Raw genomic sequence first — 15791 nt, forward strand, 5'->3', positions numbered from 1 at the left:
AGACACAATTTTGAATCCTTTTGAGTCCTTGTATCCCTGTTACTCTTCACCTGCAGGGAAGGAGTGCTGTGGGGAGCATAAGGAAAGTCAAGGAGCAGCTGGAGGAGCATCTTCCCATGGGTAGAGGCAAGATGAAGCCTTAGCCAACAGGTTGGCTCCTCCAGCTGAGAGCCAGGGGCTGGGCATGGCCCATCTCAGTCTCCCCTCTGGCAGGTTAAAGCCATTCCCCTTGGCCTGTCCCTACAGGCCCTTGTCCAAAGCCCCTCTCCAGGCTTCCTGCAGCCCCTTTAGGCACTGGAGCTGCTCTGAGGTCTCCCTGGAGCTGCTGCCTTCTTGAGGCAGAACCAGCAGTGAAGACCCTTTCCCTGCACACGCGCACACACACACACACAGACTGCTCCAGCACCCACAGAACCAGGCAATGCTTTGGGAATTCAATCTGCACCCGTGGTCAAGGAAGAAGAAATTCCTCTGGGGATGTTTCTGCTGAGGCGTGACGTGGGAGCACCGCAGCCGAGCGGAGCCTCTGCGATGGGTGACCCAGCTCAGCTCCCTGTTCCACCACATCCTCCCCAGGCACGCGCTGCAGTACGGGGACAGGTAAAACACCACCCGCAGCACCGCACACAGCACGGAGCTGAGCCCCTGCAGGCACAGTTTGGACTCGGAACGCTTTGGCCTGGCACCCCCAGGAGAGCACTTACCCACCGCGCAGGAAGGCGGGCAGAGGCCGGTCCCTGGCTGATGCTGTGACCGATCCCTCATTTATTTGACAGATTTAAGCTGAGAGGTCTTGGTTTTTATTTTTTTTATTAAGCACATTCCACAGTACAAAGCCTCAGGTCGGGAACGGGATCTGTACAATTCAACAGTTTCAAGAAGCTGTTCATACACCAACTTTCCAAACAGATAATTGGCAAACATAATTACAAGTTAGAATTTGACTATCCCAGTGCTTTGAAACATTAATATAGCAGTAATGTACAGTTGCTCAGTTATGTTAGCAAAACAAAGTCCAGAGTGCAGCCAGGATCACTACCATTAATCCCAGGAGTCAAGTTCCTTGGGTGCCAATCACAAAGTCCACTGCTGTGGTACACGAAGCACAAAGAAGGTCAGACCGCGTGTTCAAACACCGCCATCGCCCAAGGAAAAAGAGGAACTGAAATCTTACACATGCATTTACGAAAAGGACTCGGCTCTTGGGAAACAAATACCTTTTTCTTCAGGGCTGCAACAGGGCGGTTGTGTTTAAAGGGTTTGATATTAAAGCTATCAGATGAGACGGGTAAAGTAAGACACTTGCACGGGCTACTGCCAAGCTTACCACAGAGTGACCTTACAGCCGCTTAGGAGTGGGTTTTGACTCTCCCGCGCTTCATCACATTCAGTCACCTTGGGGAAATGATCATTGCTGTAAGTACATGGGAGCTTCACTCCAGCACCGATCCCAACAGCTCCCTCAGTGTGAAGGGGGAGCAGGAGACGACCTGAAGCTGCAGTTCTGTAACGGTAACACCTTGACATGCGCGTTCTCCGGGTTCAGGTGACACGGAAACGATGCGTCTGACCACGGCGGTCCCACTGCGAGCACCGTCGGCCACCCCGCACCTGGTCAGAACAGGGGACAATGCAAACCCAAGACAGTGCTGCCAGAGGACGACACGCACAGGACGTACAAAGGATCAGAGGAATGAGAGCACATGTCTGTGCCAGCACACGTCTTCCCCGGGAGAAGAGGTCGGTTCCCCGCTGAGCTCGTGTGAAGCATGAAGGAAAAGCCACTGACAGGCACAGCCACATGGGTAATGCAGGTAAAATATCCGGGTTTGCGTTTATCCATGTCTTGCTCTGACATGAGACAAATGCAGCAGCATTTCTATGAGCACATCAATGAGGAGAGACCATGACAACAGAAGAAGAAACTACTGAGACTTCCTCAGAACAGCGCCAACGAGGAGGAACCGCAACCAGGACATGGCAACAGCAAACGGCTATGGGAGAGAACACCAGCAGGGTCATTACTAGCACAGCAATCAGCATGGCAAGCACAGCACTGACTCGAAGGGAACCTCCTCTCCACCAGGAGGAAGTGTTACAGGTCACACATAAATAAACTGAACTTTGGCCCATGGCATCTTCTCCACCGAGCAGCCCAGCTAATGCTGAGGGACACGAGCAGGCAGCTGCGAGGACCTGCTGCTGTTACAGACACCTGGACATAGCGCGGCACACAAATGAGATACAGAACATAAATTAAACCTGGGTTTGTTTAATTTTTAAAAAGTTTAGAAATTACATTTTAAAATCTGGAGTTCCCATTAAAAAAAAAAAAAAACAACACAGAAAACAGAAAAGCAGAAAAACAACCCTAATGGATACTGAAAACCTCCTTTTCGCAGAGGAAACCTCTCGGTGACTCGGATGAACGCCTCCAGCGCCAGTAGTTAGAACATCCTGCTGCCAAGTGCTACCACTTCTTGTGTTAGTGTGTGGTGTCAGGCAACCCTGACCCCAACACCCGGAGGTTCCACTGGTATGTACATTATATCTACATGCTTATACAGTATTGGAAATGAGGCAAGCACACACGGGAAGGTTTTACTATACCAAACATTAGGAAGCGCAGGACGGCTGCAGTACAGAGCACAGTTAAAAGGAAAAGACAGTGCTATACAACTAGTTTAGATTACCTGTACTTCAGGCTAGGTTATCTTTAATTTAAAAGAAATTATTGGTGCGGAAACAAGTAAACCGTAATCCAAAAATATTACTGAGCAATTCAGAAATAGTTCTAAGAGTCCAACGTACACTCCTAGCAAACAGAACGGGCTCTGCATCTGTCATGAGAGTAAAGTCTAAAGGACAATGGTGACTGAAAGCAAAGCTCTGTACATTCTGGGTATGTGTTTGGCACCCAAATTTCATTGGAGAATGTTTCTTATTCTTTAAAGTCAGACAAAAGTGCAAAGCAATATAAATTAGGCCAAGTCCTTTCTTGACTTCTGATTTATTTCTGAAAAACAAGCCATCGGAGTTCAGTTTCTACGGACACTTTACATGTGAAGCTTTGGATTTCTCACTGCAGGGAAGGACAGGCTTCTGAAATTCATCTACTCCAAGTCAGTGAATCTGTAGTAAATTCAGAGATGACCACTGAGAGCAGGAAAGATTAAGAAATTTAGATATAGAATTGTGCTGCTTTGCATCTACACAGCATCTAGAACCAATTCTGACTTTAGCTGTCAACCAACATCTTCAGGCATGTAGTCGCCAAAAATCCAGTAGTTCAAGACTGTGAAACCCTGAAAGAGACAAAAGAGAAGCTGAACTGACAGAAGATACAACTCGAAAAGCATCATGTGGAGACACCTGCAGGGGGGTCAGACCACGCCATCCTTTGCTCTCAACTTGAAGGGCAAAATACCTGCGAGGTGCACAACCCGTCAAGGGAAGCACCAGCCAGTCTCACTGTTCGCTGAAACAGAGACCTCCATAGAGCTGCGAGGAGCAGATTTTGCTCAGGATGCAAGTTGAGTTGCTTTAATACATGAATTTTTAAGAAAATGGACAAAAAACTCCATTAGTTTTTTATTTTGGTTACCTTTTCCAGCCACGTGGCTCCATTATTAGCTTGGAGACAGTGCAAGTTCTCAGTGTGCTTAAATCTGAACTTGGGTTTTTACCTGCCACTCCCCAAAACCCTTTAATGGCCAACCTAGTTGATTCTATGGACCACAGAGAACGACCCTCCTCTGATATGAAATTCCCATGAAAGGTTAAAACATCTTTTATACTTCCCCCAGCCCATGGCCTAGTGCTTAATATAAGAATATTAGACTATCATATGGTAACAATTTTTATCATGCTACAATAAACAACAGGAATTCAACAGAAAGCAATAAAACTCTGGCAGCCAACTGCCAGGACTGTCAAAAATGATCCACTTTCAAGAGGCAGAGCACTGCAAAGCCTTGCAAAAGAAGCGTACAGGGCTGCTTTGAGATTCAGCAAGCGGCAAGGCTTGAAAGCACGTAAAGCTTCCATTAAACGTCACCATGAAATATGAGCTGCTTGACCATCATTTTATGTAGATTTATGTTCTTTGGATTCTGAAGTCAGACAAACCTGTCAAAAAGTGACATCAACAGCATCTCTCCTGTAGAGGAAGTGATTATTAAGGGACTGTCATTACCAACACCAACAACTCCCAGGATATGGAGGTCTGTGTGGTTTGAGTCAGGCACCATGGAACAAGTCGGACCTAAGCTATGCAAAACTGTCAAGTGTGCAGAATTTGAACAGAACAACACGTGCCAAAGGCATTTTGTATTTCACAAACCTCAGTGGCAGTGGGTCTTGTGGGCCACGTGTGGCAAGAGAGGAAAGAAAGACACCAGCACACGGCTGGTCAAGTGAATCGATACAAGTTTTATTCAACTCCTCATTTCTTTTGTGCTTTAAGACAAGCTGCATGCAGCCTTCCCATGAATCAAAGCGAATCACAGCAGCCTGCCAAACAAACTCCTGTGATTTTCATAACATAAAACCAAAAAAGGGATTTATCAATCTCAGATTATCCTGTAACTTCACAGAAGACAGCGCTGGTGTGCGAACGGGAACATAGATGGAAAGTGTTCCTAATACTACTGTCATCTTCTCACGCAGCCTATTCCATCTGCCTGAAAAGGCAAGATAAAACAAATGGAATTACTCAGAAAGGAGGAAAAAAAGTTTTCCATAGAGAGGGAAAACCATCCAACTTCAACAGGCCTTGGAGCTGCCACAGCATTAGTTCACTTCAGTATGGACTCTGGTGGCACCAAAGCTTGTCTAAAGAGGAGCAGGACAAAGTCCCTGGGGACATCACCATCAGTGACAGCATCAAACTTCTCACAACAAGGACAAACATGCCATCCTGGATCAAATAAAACAGTTCTGAAGTGGAAGTCACACCTAAGCAGCACTGCAGGACCTGGCTCTTACAGTAGGTTCAGGATTTAGTTTCAAGACCAGGTTGGACAGAGCCTTGGGCTCACACCTGGTATAGTGTGAGGCATCCCTGCCTATGGCAGGGGGTTGGAACTACATGATCTTAAGGTCCCTTCCAACCCAAATCACTCCATGATTCTATGGCTTACCTCCCAGGAAGTTGTGCCTTTCAGTCACTCCCCCTGTACAAACACTACTTTTAGCAGTTTTGCCTTTTCAGATTTCTTTTGCCCTACTGCAGGCAGGATAAGGAAGTCCATGAGTTTTAATAAACTACCCTGGCAGCAGTATTCTTCAAATGTGGTTTTAAGGGGAAGTTCCATTAACTGCTGATTCTGCACACCAGCTCATCATCATAGCATAAGGCTTCTTCCTTATCCATGGGCCTAATTATATTAAGTAATTACAGATTTGGAAAGACAGGGAACTCTAGCCATGGCCAAGTTTTTGCTCTGACCCTCTGTGAAACATAATGAGCCAATAGATCCGAGTGTCACCTCCGGAGAGGATGTTGTCTTGGCCTTTTTTAACACGAGTAGGAGTTCAATGAGTAGGAAAGGCAGCCAACACTTTCCTGAGGAATGCACACAGGTGAAAGAGAACTGATTGTTAAGAACTGGCATTTCAAAGCAGCAGAGTGTCTTCACGAGGGAGAGATTTCCTAGCCAGAAGCAGAGATCCTACAGAAGGAGGGGAAAACCCCAAGGATCTCATTGCCACAGCAGGGATCAGAAGATCCTATAATGGTTTGGGTTGGAAGGGACCTTAAAGCTCATCCAGTTCCAACCCCTGCCATGGCAGGGACACCTTCCACTAGAGCAGGTTGCTCCAAGGCCCATCCATGTACAGATAATGAAAGTCCAGGCTTACATGAGGACAGGGAAAGCTTTTCCTACAACATTTAAGCAAACTATTAATTATCCACTTCAAATAAAATAAATCCTTCCTGTGAGGGCAGTGCTACTCCTAACTGCTGCAGTGTCTCCACCTCCTTGGAAGCTGCATGGCTCGGCACTGGCAGAGACAGGGCACTGGAAAAAGGGGCGACTGCTTTGCCTGGGGAAGGCAGTTTCCATGTCTCCAAGTTCCAACCTTCACAGCTATTTATAGTTTGAAGGGCAACTGTTGGCTGCAATATAGATGACATAAGGAACAGCATCCACTGTCCCAACAGATCTACAGCAGAGCTTTTACCCACCATGCTTCAAGAACTAAATGAAGCTGACTTGCAGAAAAATGGAAACCAAAGAGGCAAAGTTCATGTGCTGGGTTCCTGAGAGCTCTGAGGTGTCACGTTACCTTACATGATACAATTTTCAGCTCTGAAAGCTTCCCCTACTTTCCCCACAACCCTACTGTTTGTGGTTGTCATGGAACCACTCATTTCTGGTGAGCATTTGCTCAAAGATCACACACATTCAGTTTAGTGGGGATGTCTTACAGTGCTCATTGCCAAGCTTCACACAGAGAGCAGACGCATCAAGAGCTCCAAAAGGCTCCGAGTTCATGGGATAGCTGGAACACCTGCACAATACACTGAGTCTCCTCAATTTCCAAGGATGCTGTGAATACAGGATAACATTCCACAGAATACCTGAAGCACCCAATTATGAACAGGAGGGATTATAGTAGGGGGTGAGGAAACATGACAAGTTTCATGAGCTGAAGCATGACCATATAAAGACTATACGGTGTCTTTGTGGCACAAACAGGGTTTGCTTTCATAAGGAAAACATCAGCTGCTTGCTCTGACTAAGCCAACCTGCAGGCAGAGTGATAATACCAGATTTTATAACGCATCCAATAAGAAGAGGGAGACTTACCTTCTGAGGGTAGTAAAGTGCAGACTGTTATCTGGAGATGTAAGTGTATGTTCTAGACGGAGAGCGGGTCTCATTCTGGGCACTCGGTGGCACATTTAAGAAATCCCAAATCAGAATTGTATCATCATGGGAACTACTGATGATCTGAAATTCATCAAACTGGAGTCTAAAGACACGTCCTGAATGTTCCTGTGAGTGACACAAATCAGTTAGCAAGGCAGGAAAGGAAGAGAGTGACGTTTCATTACATTCATACTCACACACCTATCTGGACACAGAGCAGTGCATTAAAATGCTGGTGTACTGGTAAGAAACCCTTCGTTATATAAACTCAATCTCAGGAAAAGCTCATTTTGTATGTAAGCTTTTTTCACATGGCTTCCAAATCCAGTGCCTGTTAACCCTGAGCCAGTCTTAGAGGCTGAGATTATGACAGACAAAAGCAGCCTGTCAGTCAAGAAGCAGCAATGTAGAAGACTAACTGGCACTGACAATCTGCCAGGGCTCCTTCTCCTACATAACATCTGCATTCAGTGCTGCTGCTCACTCCAGTTTTGTGCAGCCATAATGCACCACATCCCAGCTTCAGCTAGGGTATGCTGCCGAAAGGAGCATTATGGCTCACTCCCTAGGCAAGACGACTGCGTTCAACACCGCCAAGGTGAAGGAGTACAGGCTCCATCAGCTCTTGCAAGGAATCTCAAAATGGTACCAAGAGGCCAGAAAAGGTTCTCCTGTTTGTCCTGCTCACCCATTTTTAACAGATTTAAAATGAGTATGCTACCTTCACCGGAGAACTAACCGAAGCTGTCAGTGATCTCCAAACTATAACCTGAGCTGCAGTACACCCACAGAAGGGACAGAATCAACTTTGGCAGTAAAACTAAATACACTGCATGCATATGGAAAAGAAAATAGTTAAATCTTATCTCTGTGCAAAGACTACTGAAGAGAAAGAAAAGGCAAAAGCTTTTCTAGCCACCTAAGCACTTCTTTAGGTGTTGGAAAGACCAAGCACGTGCTGAATAAACCAGTTACCATCACATACGGTCAGTAACTTTGGGTTGCTACTAGCTTGTCAAACTGATGTCTGAAGTAAAATTTCATGCACGTTTCAGTGCAAAGAACAATGAACTCATTTCCCCAATCTATTTTTTATTAAGTCTACTGTCATAAACAATAGACTTAATTGCCATTACAAAGGAAAATATAACTTGAGCAACAGCTTTAAATCTGATAGTCCTCTGAAGTGATTAGAGTTCCTGTGGTAATCCCTTTGACTTGACCTCCCCTCCCTCTTCCCATTTCTTCCTTCCAAACTGAGAGATTAGAAGAAAGGTCTGGGAAAGGCTCACAAGATTCTTCCCTGCTTTTTAATAGGAGGGAATTTAAAGCCAGCCCTACAATGATATGAGGGAAACACACCAGGAACTAGAATGATTTGATACAGTGTCATGCTGATTTAAAGAGTATCCAAGAATCTGAAACTAGAAAAAAAACAATCATTCTTTTACGCTCAGATCCAAATTATTCAGGATATAACAACATAAGTTTTTCTTTATTCTTAGACTAAGCAGCAGCCGAGGCTTTATAAAACATCCCGAGTTTCTCACCTACCCCACTATAACATGGTAACATGCCTCTCATACATAAAAGATCCCAGATACCCCCAAATAGATGAGGTTTACATACCACTAATGTACGCAAGCATAATGTACTTGCTGGGGCACGAGGGTCAAGAGCAGCTTGCAAGTCCCAAACTTTAATTTTGCTATAAAGTAAAATGAGAAGGTCATTATGAGAGCATCATTTCAAGTATAAGCATAGAAGAAACATCTAAAGCAATGGAGAGCATGCTAGATTTTCCCTACGGCTACTTCATCAGGATCAAGCAAAACATTAGAGAATCTATCTTCACTAAAATACTAAAGTTAGATCTCATAAAACATAGGTAGGTTTGTATTTCTTTATAGCAGCACCATGTGATGTCTTTGCGACGGACCAAGCAGGTTGGTTATATGAAACACAAATTGACTATACATGCCCAAGCCATTCTGGAACTGCAGATCTTGAAAACTCACAGCACTACTGATGAGGTGCAAAGTTCCAGTGGGAATTAAGCTGGGACTGCCAAGCCCAGTGAGATACTAAACCCAAATAAAAGGCTAGAGACAAACAGCTGAAGACTTGTTTTCGGTAACTTTGCTGTTCACTTGAAGTATAAATCAAGCAGAGAAAGAACTGGAGAACTTGGACATGGATACAAGGTGTTGTGAATCCACTACACACTGAAAATATTGAGTCAGAAGTGCTAACAGTGGGGCTCCTGCCCTCAACCCAACAGAAAAGGTCACTAAAGACATCTGAGAGCCCCTCAAGATATATTTATGCTCACAGTAAACGTTCAGTGCTGCTGTCTTATAAAAATAGAAAGTCTGAACTACTCTAAGCACACAGGACCTGGCAAAGAGCAATTCCTGAGGAAAGAAACAAAGGAATGTCACTTGAGCCAAACAGAAGTTTACTTTCTACAGAAGGTCAAACTTCAGTGCTAACACAATTTCAGAGCATGCTAAAGAGCACCAGAAAAGCAGCTTCCTGGCTGCTTAAAACTGTAGTCTGCTGCGCTGAAATGCTCAAGCAGAAGCCACTCAGTTAAATATTGATCCATTAGTGAAATCAGAAGAGATCCCTTCACAAGGGAACACAAGGCTCAACGCCTTTCAGAAGATGTTTTGCTAGGAAAGGCAGAATTGCTTGAAATGCTTCAAACACATACCCATCATAGGCTCCACTAACAATCCTCTTATTGTCGAACCTGATGCATCGAACCAGTTCTTCATGGCCTTCTAATACTCTTAAACAGGCACCACATTCAATGTCCCATAGCCTAGAGAGAACAAAGACTTTGAGTACTTCAGGTTCAACACTGTCCCCCTTAGCCTCACACTAAGGCATTTAAGCACTCTGGTTTTCTGGGGGAGATACCACATAACTTGCTTAAAGAGGCATGAGTGCCATGAGAGGTCTCTGAATTGCACACAGGGAACAAGTGTGTGCTGCAGCTGCAGTATATCAAAATTCATTTATTCATTCCAAATTCTATACAAGTAGAGGCTGGATACATGTCAAGTTATCTTGGGAAACTTGAACATACTTTTTTCTATGTTGTATAAATTCATGATTAGAGGTTCAGAAAGAGATTAAAACCAGTAGCCAGCATCTTCCTCATCTCTCCAAGCAGAAGACAAGGTAATAAACTACAGTGGAAGGTCAGTTTTGTTTAGCTTTAACATAAACCTCAGCATCCCACTTTCTTCACAGGGATGTGATGTATTTCCTGTCACACTGAGTTAAGTTTCATTCATACATCATCTGCTCCAATATCAAAACATACCTAGGATGTTCTGCACATGCAGCAGTGCAGAACAGCACCAAAGGTAAGGGGAAATCCTAGTTTCACACATGCAAATGGACACCATTACATACCAATAGCAGCCTGTGGGCACCCACCTAATAGTATTATCTGAAGATCCACTGACAACTAGTCGATCCCTGTACTGGAGGCATGCAATGCCACGCTTGTGCCCATTCAGAGTACGAACAAACTCACACGTACTTGTACTCCACACCTGTGAAACACAAGAGAAACACTCCTCTGAGAACTACCCCCAGGCAAGGGTCTTGAATTTCAGTAGAAGGAGAATATAAACAGAAGGTGGCTGAGGCTGACCTTTGCTGGACAGTGGAATGAAAACTCATATGGTATTCTTATGGGCAAAGAGTGGGCACATGGCATTAGCAGAACAGTGCTATGGGGACATGGCAGTGACAAGAGCCACAGGGACTGCTATTGCACACTGGGTCAGTAAGAAGTTGAGGGGGTCATATATAAGATATTTTCAGGTGGTAAAGACTGTCCCAAATGATTTCAAGAGCTTGACTACACGTTACTCTTGATATGTTAGTAATAATTTTTGATAAATAAAACCCCCAGATTTTTGCCAAAGAAATTGGTAGCAATCTACTAGTAAGAGAAGACCAAACCCATGGCCTCTAAAAGGTTGGTGGCTGCTTCTTTCTTAACTTTAAATGATTCAAATCAACTTTGCCCAGTCCTAATGAACTGTAATTGAAGTTGTAACAGAGTATCCAGTGGCTCATTTTCCAACACAGAGTGCAGCAGGATCTCTGGCAGATATTTGGACATTAAACTGCCAAGAGCTTTTTGGCACAGTCTAAGGTAGCTCTGGTTCTAGAGAGGGATGGGTGGAAATGCCTTTGTTATATTAATACACTCTGGGTAACTCAAATCTTCTGGAATGTAAGAGTCTTCAAATACAGCCTCTTAATTCTTCAAAGATGGCAAAGTCTGGTGGAGCTGCTGGGAAGGCGTGGTGAGGAAAGGCACTGCTGATAAATTTCATGTCTGGAACAGGATTGCCAATTGAAATAAAAAGTACTGCTTGGAAAAAGGCACAAAATGTGCCACATTTAACAAACAAACTGATCTTGAGACTGGAGGTCAAACAGCAAATAGGCTTTACTTCTTTGCAATCGTATGACAGAAGCCACAAAAATGTTACGAGCCTAGTTATGTGCATAAAGACATTAACAGCTAGTGAGAGGAAGCTGAAGACAAAAAAAGGCACAGAACTGCTCATGGGCACCTCGGCTATTCGCAGTGGAGCCATGCTCAGAAGCTTCTCTGGCCTGATAGGCCTGCAGACCTCCATGAGAGCTCTGCCAACTTACTTTAATGGTCCTGTCACCTGATGCTGACACAATATACTTGTCATCGAAGTCTACCACGTTAACAGCAGCACGATGGCCAACTAAAACACGGCGCAGGGTGATGTCAGTAGGTGATGCCATATCCCAAACAGCAATTGATCTGTCCTTTGAGCATGTCACCATTAAGCCATTGCTGAACCTCAAATGAAGCACTGCTTCGTTGTGATGAATCAACGTGTTCAGGACTTCACCTGTATTTACATCCCAAACTCTGCAAAAGAAAAGCATTTTATTCCAAATGAAGTAGCTAGGCATGGGATAAAGTGTAAACATGCACAAGTCTGCTACTATCTCTAATGGAGAGCTCTCTGGTTGTTTAACACCTCTTAGAGCTTGGGGAACACAGGGGGGGGATGCGTGCTGGGGAAGTATCCTAGTTCATGTGTCAGACTTAGAAGCAACAATTATCAGCAGTGAACAGTTAGGCCAGAAAATGCCTAAACTGGGCCCACTGCTAAAAGAAAGAGCTGCTTAACAATTGTACAAGTCTTCCAGGATGACTAGGGTTTGTATGATGCATAAACTGATGAAACAGGCCAACCTAAATACTATCCAGTACGTTGGTGGTTTGTTACAGCTTTACACCATTCACTGACATTTTATGGCAAGCAGGAGCAGCTGGGATGAAGCACCCTCCAAAGCCACCTACTAGCCTACATGAAGTGAAAAATCACCATTGAATTTTTAGTACCTGAAGGATGTTAAGATCAGCTCCTAACTTTTGAGCAGTTTTAGAGACCTACATTGGTATCCCAGTGAGACACCAGGAGACAAGGCCCTTCCACTGAACTGTATCTGAGTGTCTTTATATGGGACATCTGCTGATCACTGAATTCATACAAGGATTGAAACTTAGGATCATCAAAACTGCAGTCAGAGAAGTGCTCCATCTACAGCAAACACCCTTTCATTAATAGTCATCATGAAGAGATGTCAGAAGGCAGTACTCAGAAACCCTAAATTACTGTATAGTTGGCCTTCAGCCATACTACAACTTCAGGACATGCCTTGAATCACTCAGGTCTTTTCCTTTAAAATTCTTAACACAAAAAAAAAAATGAGACAGATTTGGGAAAAAAAAAAGAATTGAATGTGATGCTTTGCCAAGTATGAATATCTTGGGTTTGGAATAATAGTATCCCATTCATATTAGGGATGTTTTCTGATATTTATAAATTATTGTAAACATTCCCAGCCATGATTTTTGTGCAAAAGCTTCACACTCACCGCACTGTAGAATCTGAAGATCCAGTTACAATGACTCTTTCATCATACTGCAGACAAAGAACCGAGCCAGTATGTCCTGTTAATACTTTCAAACATTCCAGGCTTGTTTTGTCCCAGATCTGTTAAAAACAAGATGTATAAATGGCTTATCAAGACCAAGAACATGGATCCAAGACTTGATCATTGCTGCAACTGTTAAGGAAGAAAACTAGAGATAGCAGGGAGAATCCCAGGCCAGTCAGCCTGTCCAGTCAGCAGGCCTGTCCTCCCTTATAGCTCAAGGAAGCCTTCATGCAAGTTTTTGACAGAAAGTGAAATAAACACTGATCATGAGAAGATAAAGTCCTGTTTTGCAAGGAGAACCAACCTACTCACATGCAAGCGAACTACTAGCAGTGACAAAAGACACAGGTAAGGGCAGTGGCACACTCAGTCTTCATTCATGTTATGTGAACTTCGATTTCACAAGTGTTTCTTTATGGTCAAGGGTATTGATCTCTAGCTGGCAGTCCCCAAAGTTTCCAGAGCAAAGCACAGTTGAGAACTTTGATAGGCTACAGAATATACCCCATCCCCATAAACCCTGCATAGATAAATGCTGCCCCATGAAGAGACATGAAGAATCAACACAAGCAGCTATCTTTCCAAGGCAGAATTATCCACTTCTCCCTAGGAAAAAGACTGAAAAGAAGCGTTTACCTTGATGGAGTTATCTCGTAGGCCACTGATGATCTTTTCATCATCATACTGTAAACAGTAGACACCTTTGCTGTTCTCAGAGCGGCACTGAATCCTTTGCAAGTTGTGTCTCCCACATCGCCAGTTAGATTCTATAGTCTAACAGGAGGGGAAACAAGCAGGAGTTAGGCACGAGGCTGCCCGCTTGAGCAGGACTGCTCCGACCCATAGACAGCAATCTTTCCACTTCTGCATCCTTACACCTGAAGTACTTAACATTTAAATGCCTCTTTTCTCCCCCCAGTAAAGATACACAAAACACAATGAATTAGAATTAGGACTTCTATAATTTGTCATGGCAAAAGCTGTATTTAGCTGTGAAAACTGTGGTCAACAGATCTTAATGAGAATTTCCAAAGGAGCCATTAGAGATACATGTTTCATAACAATTCAGTTCTGCCCTCATACTTACACAACCAGCTAACATAAAGATTAAACCAGAGCTCATAGAGTGCCGTGTTCAGCCTCACCTGAGTAACTAACATTACAAAATTGCTGAGTCCAGCAGGGAGGTTTACAGGAGCTCTTGGACCTTTCCTTCCCTTAGCCGGTCGTTTCACCGAGTAACTGTTGTTACACATTGTAGAAAAGGATTTTGAGATACGAGAGCCTCCTCTGAGCACCTTAAAGGCTGACAAAAATAAACCTGAACTATCAGATGACAAAGAACCCAAACTTACTTCTTTTGTCCTCCCAAAATCTGTGCAAATGTAACTCTCAACATTTTCATTTCAAGAGGTATTTTTAAGGGAAGAGACCTGATACATCTTAAAAAGCTGCAAAGTATTTCATAGCAGAAGCAGGATGATTTCCATGTTTTAATCTGCTTTATTTCTTGTAAAATAACTAATGCTGGTTGCAAAGAAATGTGGGATTTGGGATAGGAAGTTTGTAACAACAATCATAAGAGAATCCATGCACAGAACTCCAGGCCTGCAGTACCCAGACAGACTGGGATGCCTTCTGTCTTCCAGCACAGGCACCAGAACAGACCATTTATTTACCCGTTTCCCTGGGATCCCCCCCAGTACTGCATGGAAACCTGGAGAGGAGCTGATAAACTGCCAGTTTGTTTGGAAAAGTATGTTTATAATCAAATCCTAACTTTCAAAGCAATTGCAGGCACTTCTACAACTCTGCCAAGGCTGGAAAACAACTGAAGCCCTCATTAAAGACAAAAGTGCAGTGCAACTATGACGTCCCAATTCTAGGAAAACATGTCTGCTCCAAGGGAAAACTAACCTACCGCTTTGTTTTCCATGCATTTGCTCCTTCAGTTGTCTCCCATTATGCAATTTGGAGAGGATAATACAAACCTGATGTGCCACAGGAATTTCTCTAACACATGACCACTAAGAGATGCTTCTAGAGGAACATGCTGACAAGTTATTCATCCCCTCTCATTCTCTTCCAATTTGGTGGGGAAGCTAATGAAATTAAGATAGCAAGTCATCTGTCAGTTTGGGAGCAGCTTTTCTGGCCAGCTAGTTCACTGCTGATTGTCAGACTGGGAACTGGGCTCAAAACGTTCAAACCCAACACTGCGCTGGCTCAGCCTTGGACTCCTGCCTCGAAGGTAGCAGCCTGCGCATTCTGCTACTTGCTCTGCATGGGATGGAGGCTTTGAGGAGGAAGGACAGGCAATTCTCAAGCTCTATCTGAAGATTTATCTGTGCTAGGAGGGCAGAACTGTAGCTCATTAAATTCTTAGCTGCTACAGAGGTGACCCTTAGAAACAGGAGAGACATCGGTAGAAGACATCGGTAGCATGAACTGATGTAATTATGGATCTGAAGGCAAGATATTTAAAAATGCAACACTAACACTGAAGACACAGGAGAGAAAGCATTGCAGATTTGAGTCTGCCAGTTTAAACAGTTTCAGAAACTATATAAATTCAGATATTCAATACTAAGACGTCTTAAGGGTGAGTTTCCCCAAAGCAACACCGTTGGAAAGGTGAAAAAGTGAATAAGCAGTGGTAAGTAGCACATGCTGGATTACTCCAGCAGCCGAGTGCTCAAACACCTCCAGAGCTCTTTCAGCCTTCAGCTTCCTGCAACAGCAACTACCAATAGCTATAGAACACATGAAGAACCCCACAGACCAGAAGTTTTGCTTGCAGCGCTTTCCCAAACACACCAGCAGTCAGGAAAAGCACGCTCACCAGACACTGAGCACACTAGCTGCCTTAACTCTTAGAAGTTCCCTATAGGA

The 15791-nt window shown here is 44.0% G+C and overlaps 1 protein-coding gene across 5 annotated transcripts in view; it reads right to left on the bottom strand.

The window, feature by feature from the left end:
- Positions 1–793: 793 nt before the first annotated feature.
- The window catches only part of FBXW11 (F-box and WD repeat domain containing 11), a 77819-nt gene continuing 62821 nt past the window's right edge, over positions 794–15791 (bottom strand). For 4 of the 5 annotated variants that reach the window (XM_062629269.1, XM_062629265.1, XM_062629270.1 and 1 more), the window contains 8 exons: positions 13536–13673; positions 12837–12955; positions 11571–11820; positions 10329–10447; positions 9595–9705; positions 8508–8586; positions 6816–7004; positions 794–3305 (listed from right to left, as the gene is read on the bottom strand). In XM_062629269.1, the coding sequence (XP_062485253.1) occupies positions 6843–7004; positions 8508–8586; positions 9595–9705; positions 10329–10447; positions 11571–11820; positions 12837–12955; positions 13536–13673 (978 nt within the window). In that variant the 3' untranslated portion in view covers positions 794–3305; positions 6816–6842. Of the gene's footprint in view, positions 3306–4411; positions 4683–6815; positions 7005–8507; positions 8587–9594; positions 9706–10328; positions 10448–11570; positions 11821–12836; positions 12956–13535; positions 13674–15791 lie in introns of those variants that run through there. The other variant, XM_062629267.1, reaches the window with a different exon arrangement.

Source organism: Pezoporus occidentalis, unplaced genomic scaffold, assembly GCF_034315485.1.
Source record: "Pezoporus occidentalis ecotype Australia unplaced genomic scaffold, CSIRO_AGI_Poc_V1 ctg33, whole genome shotgun sequence".
NCBI lineage: Eukaryota > Metazoa > Chordata > Aves > Psittaciformes > Psittacidae > Pezoporus > Pezoporus occidentalis.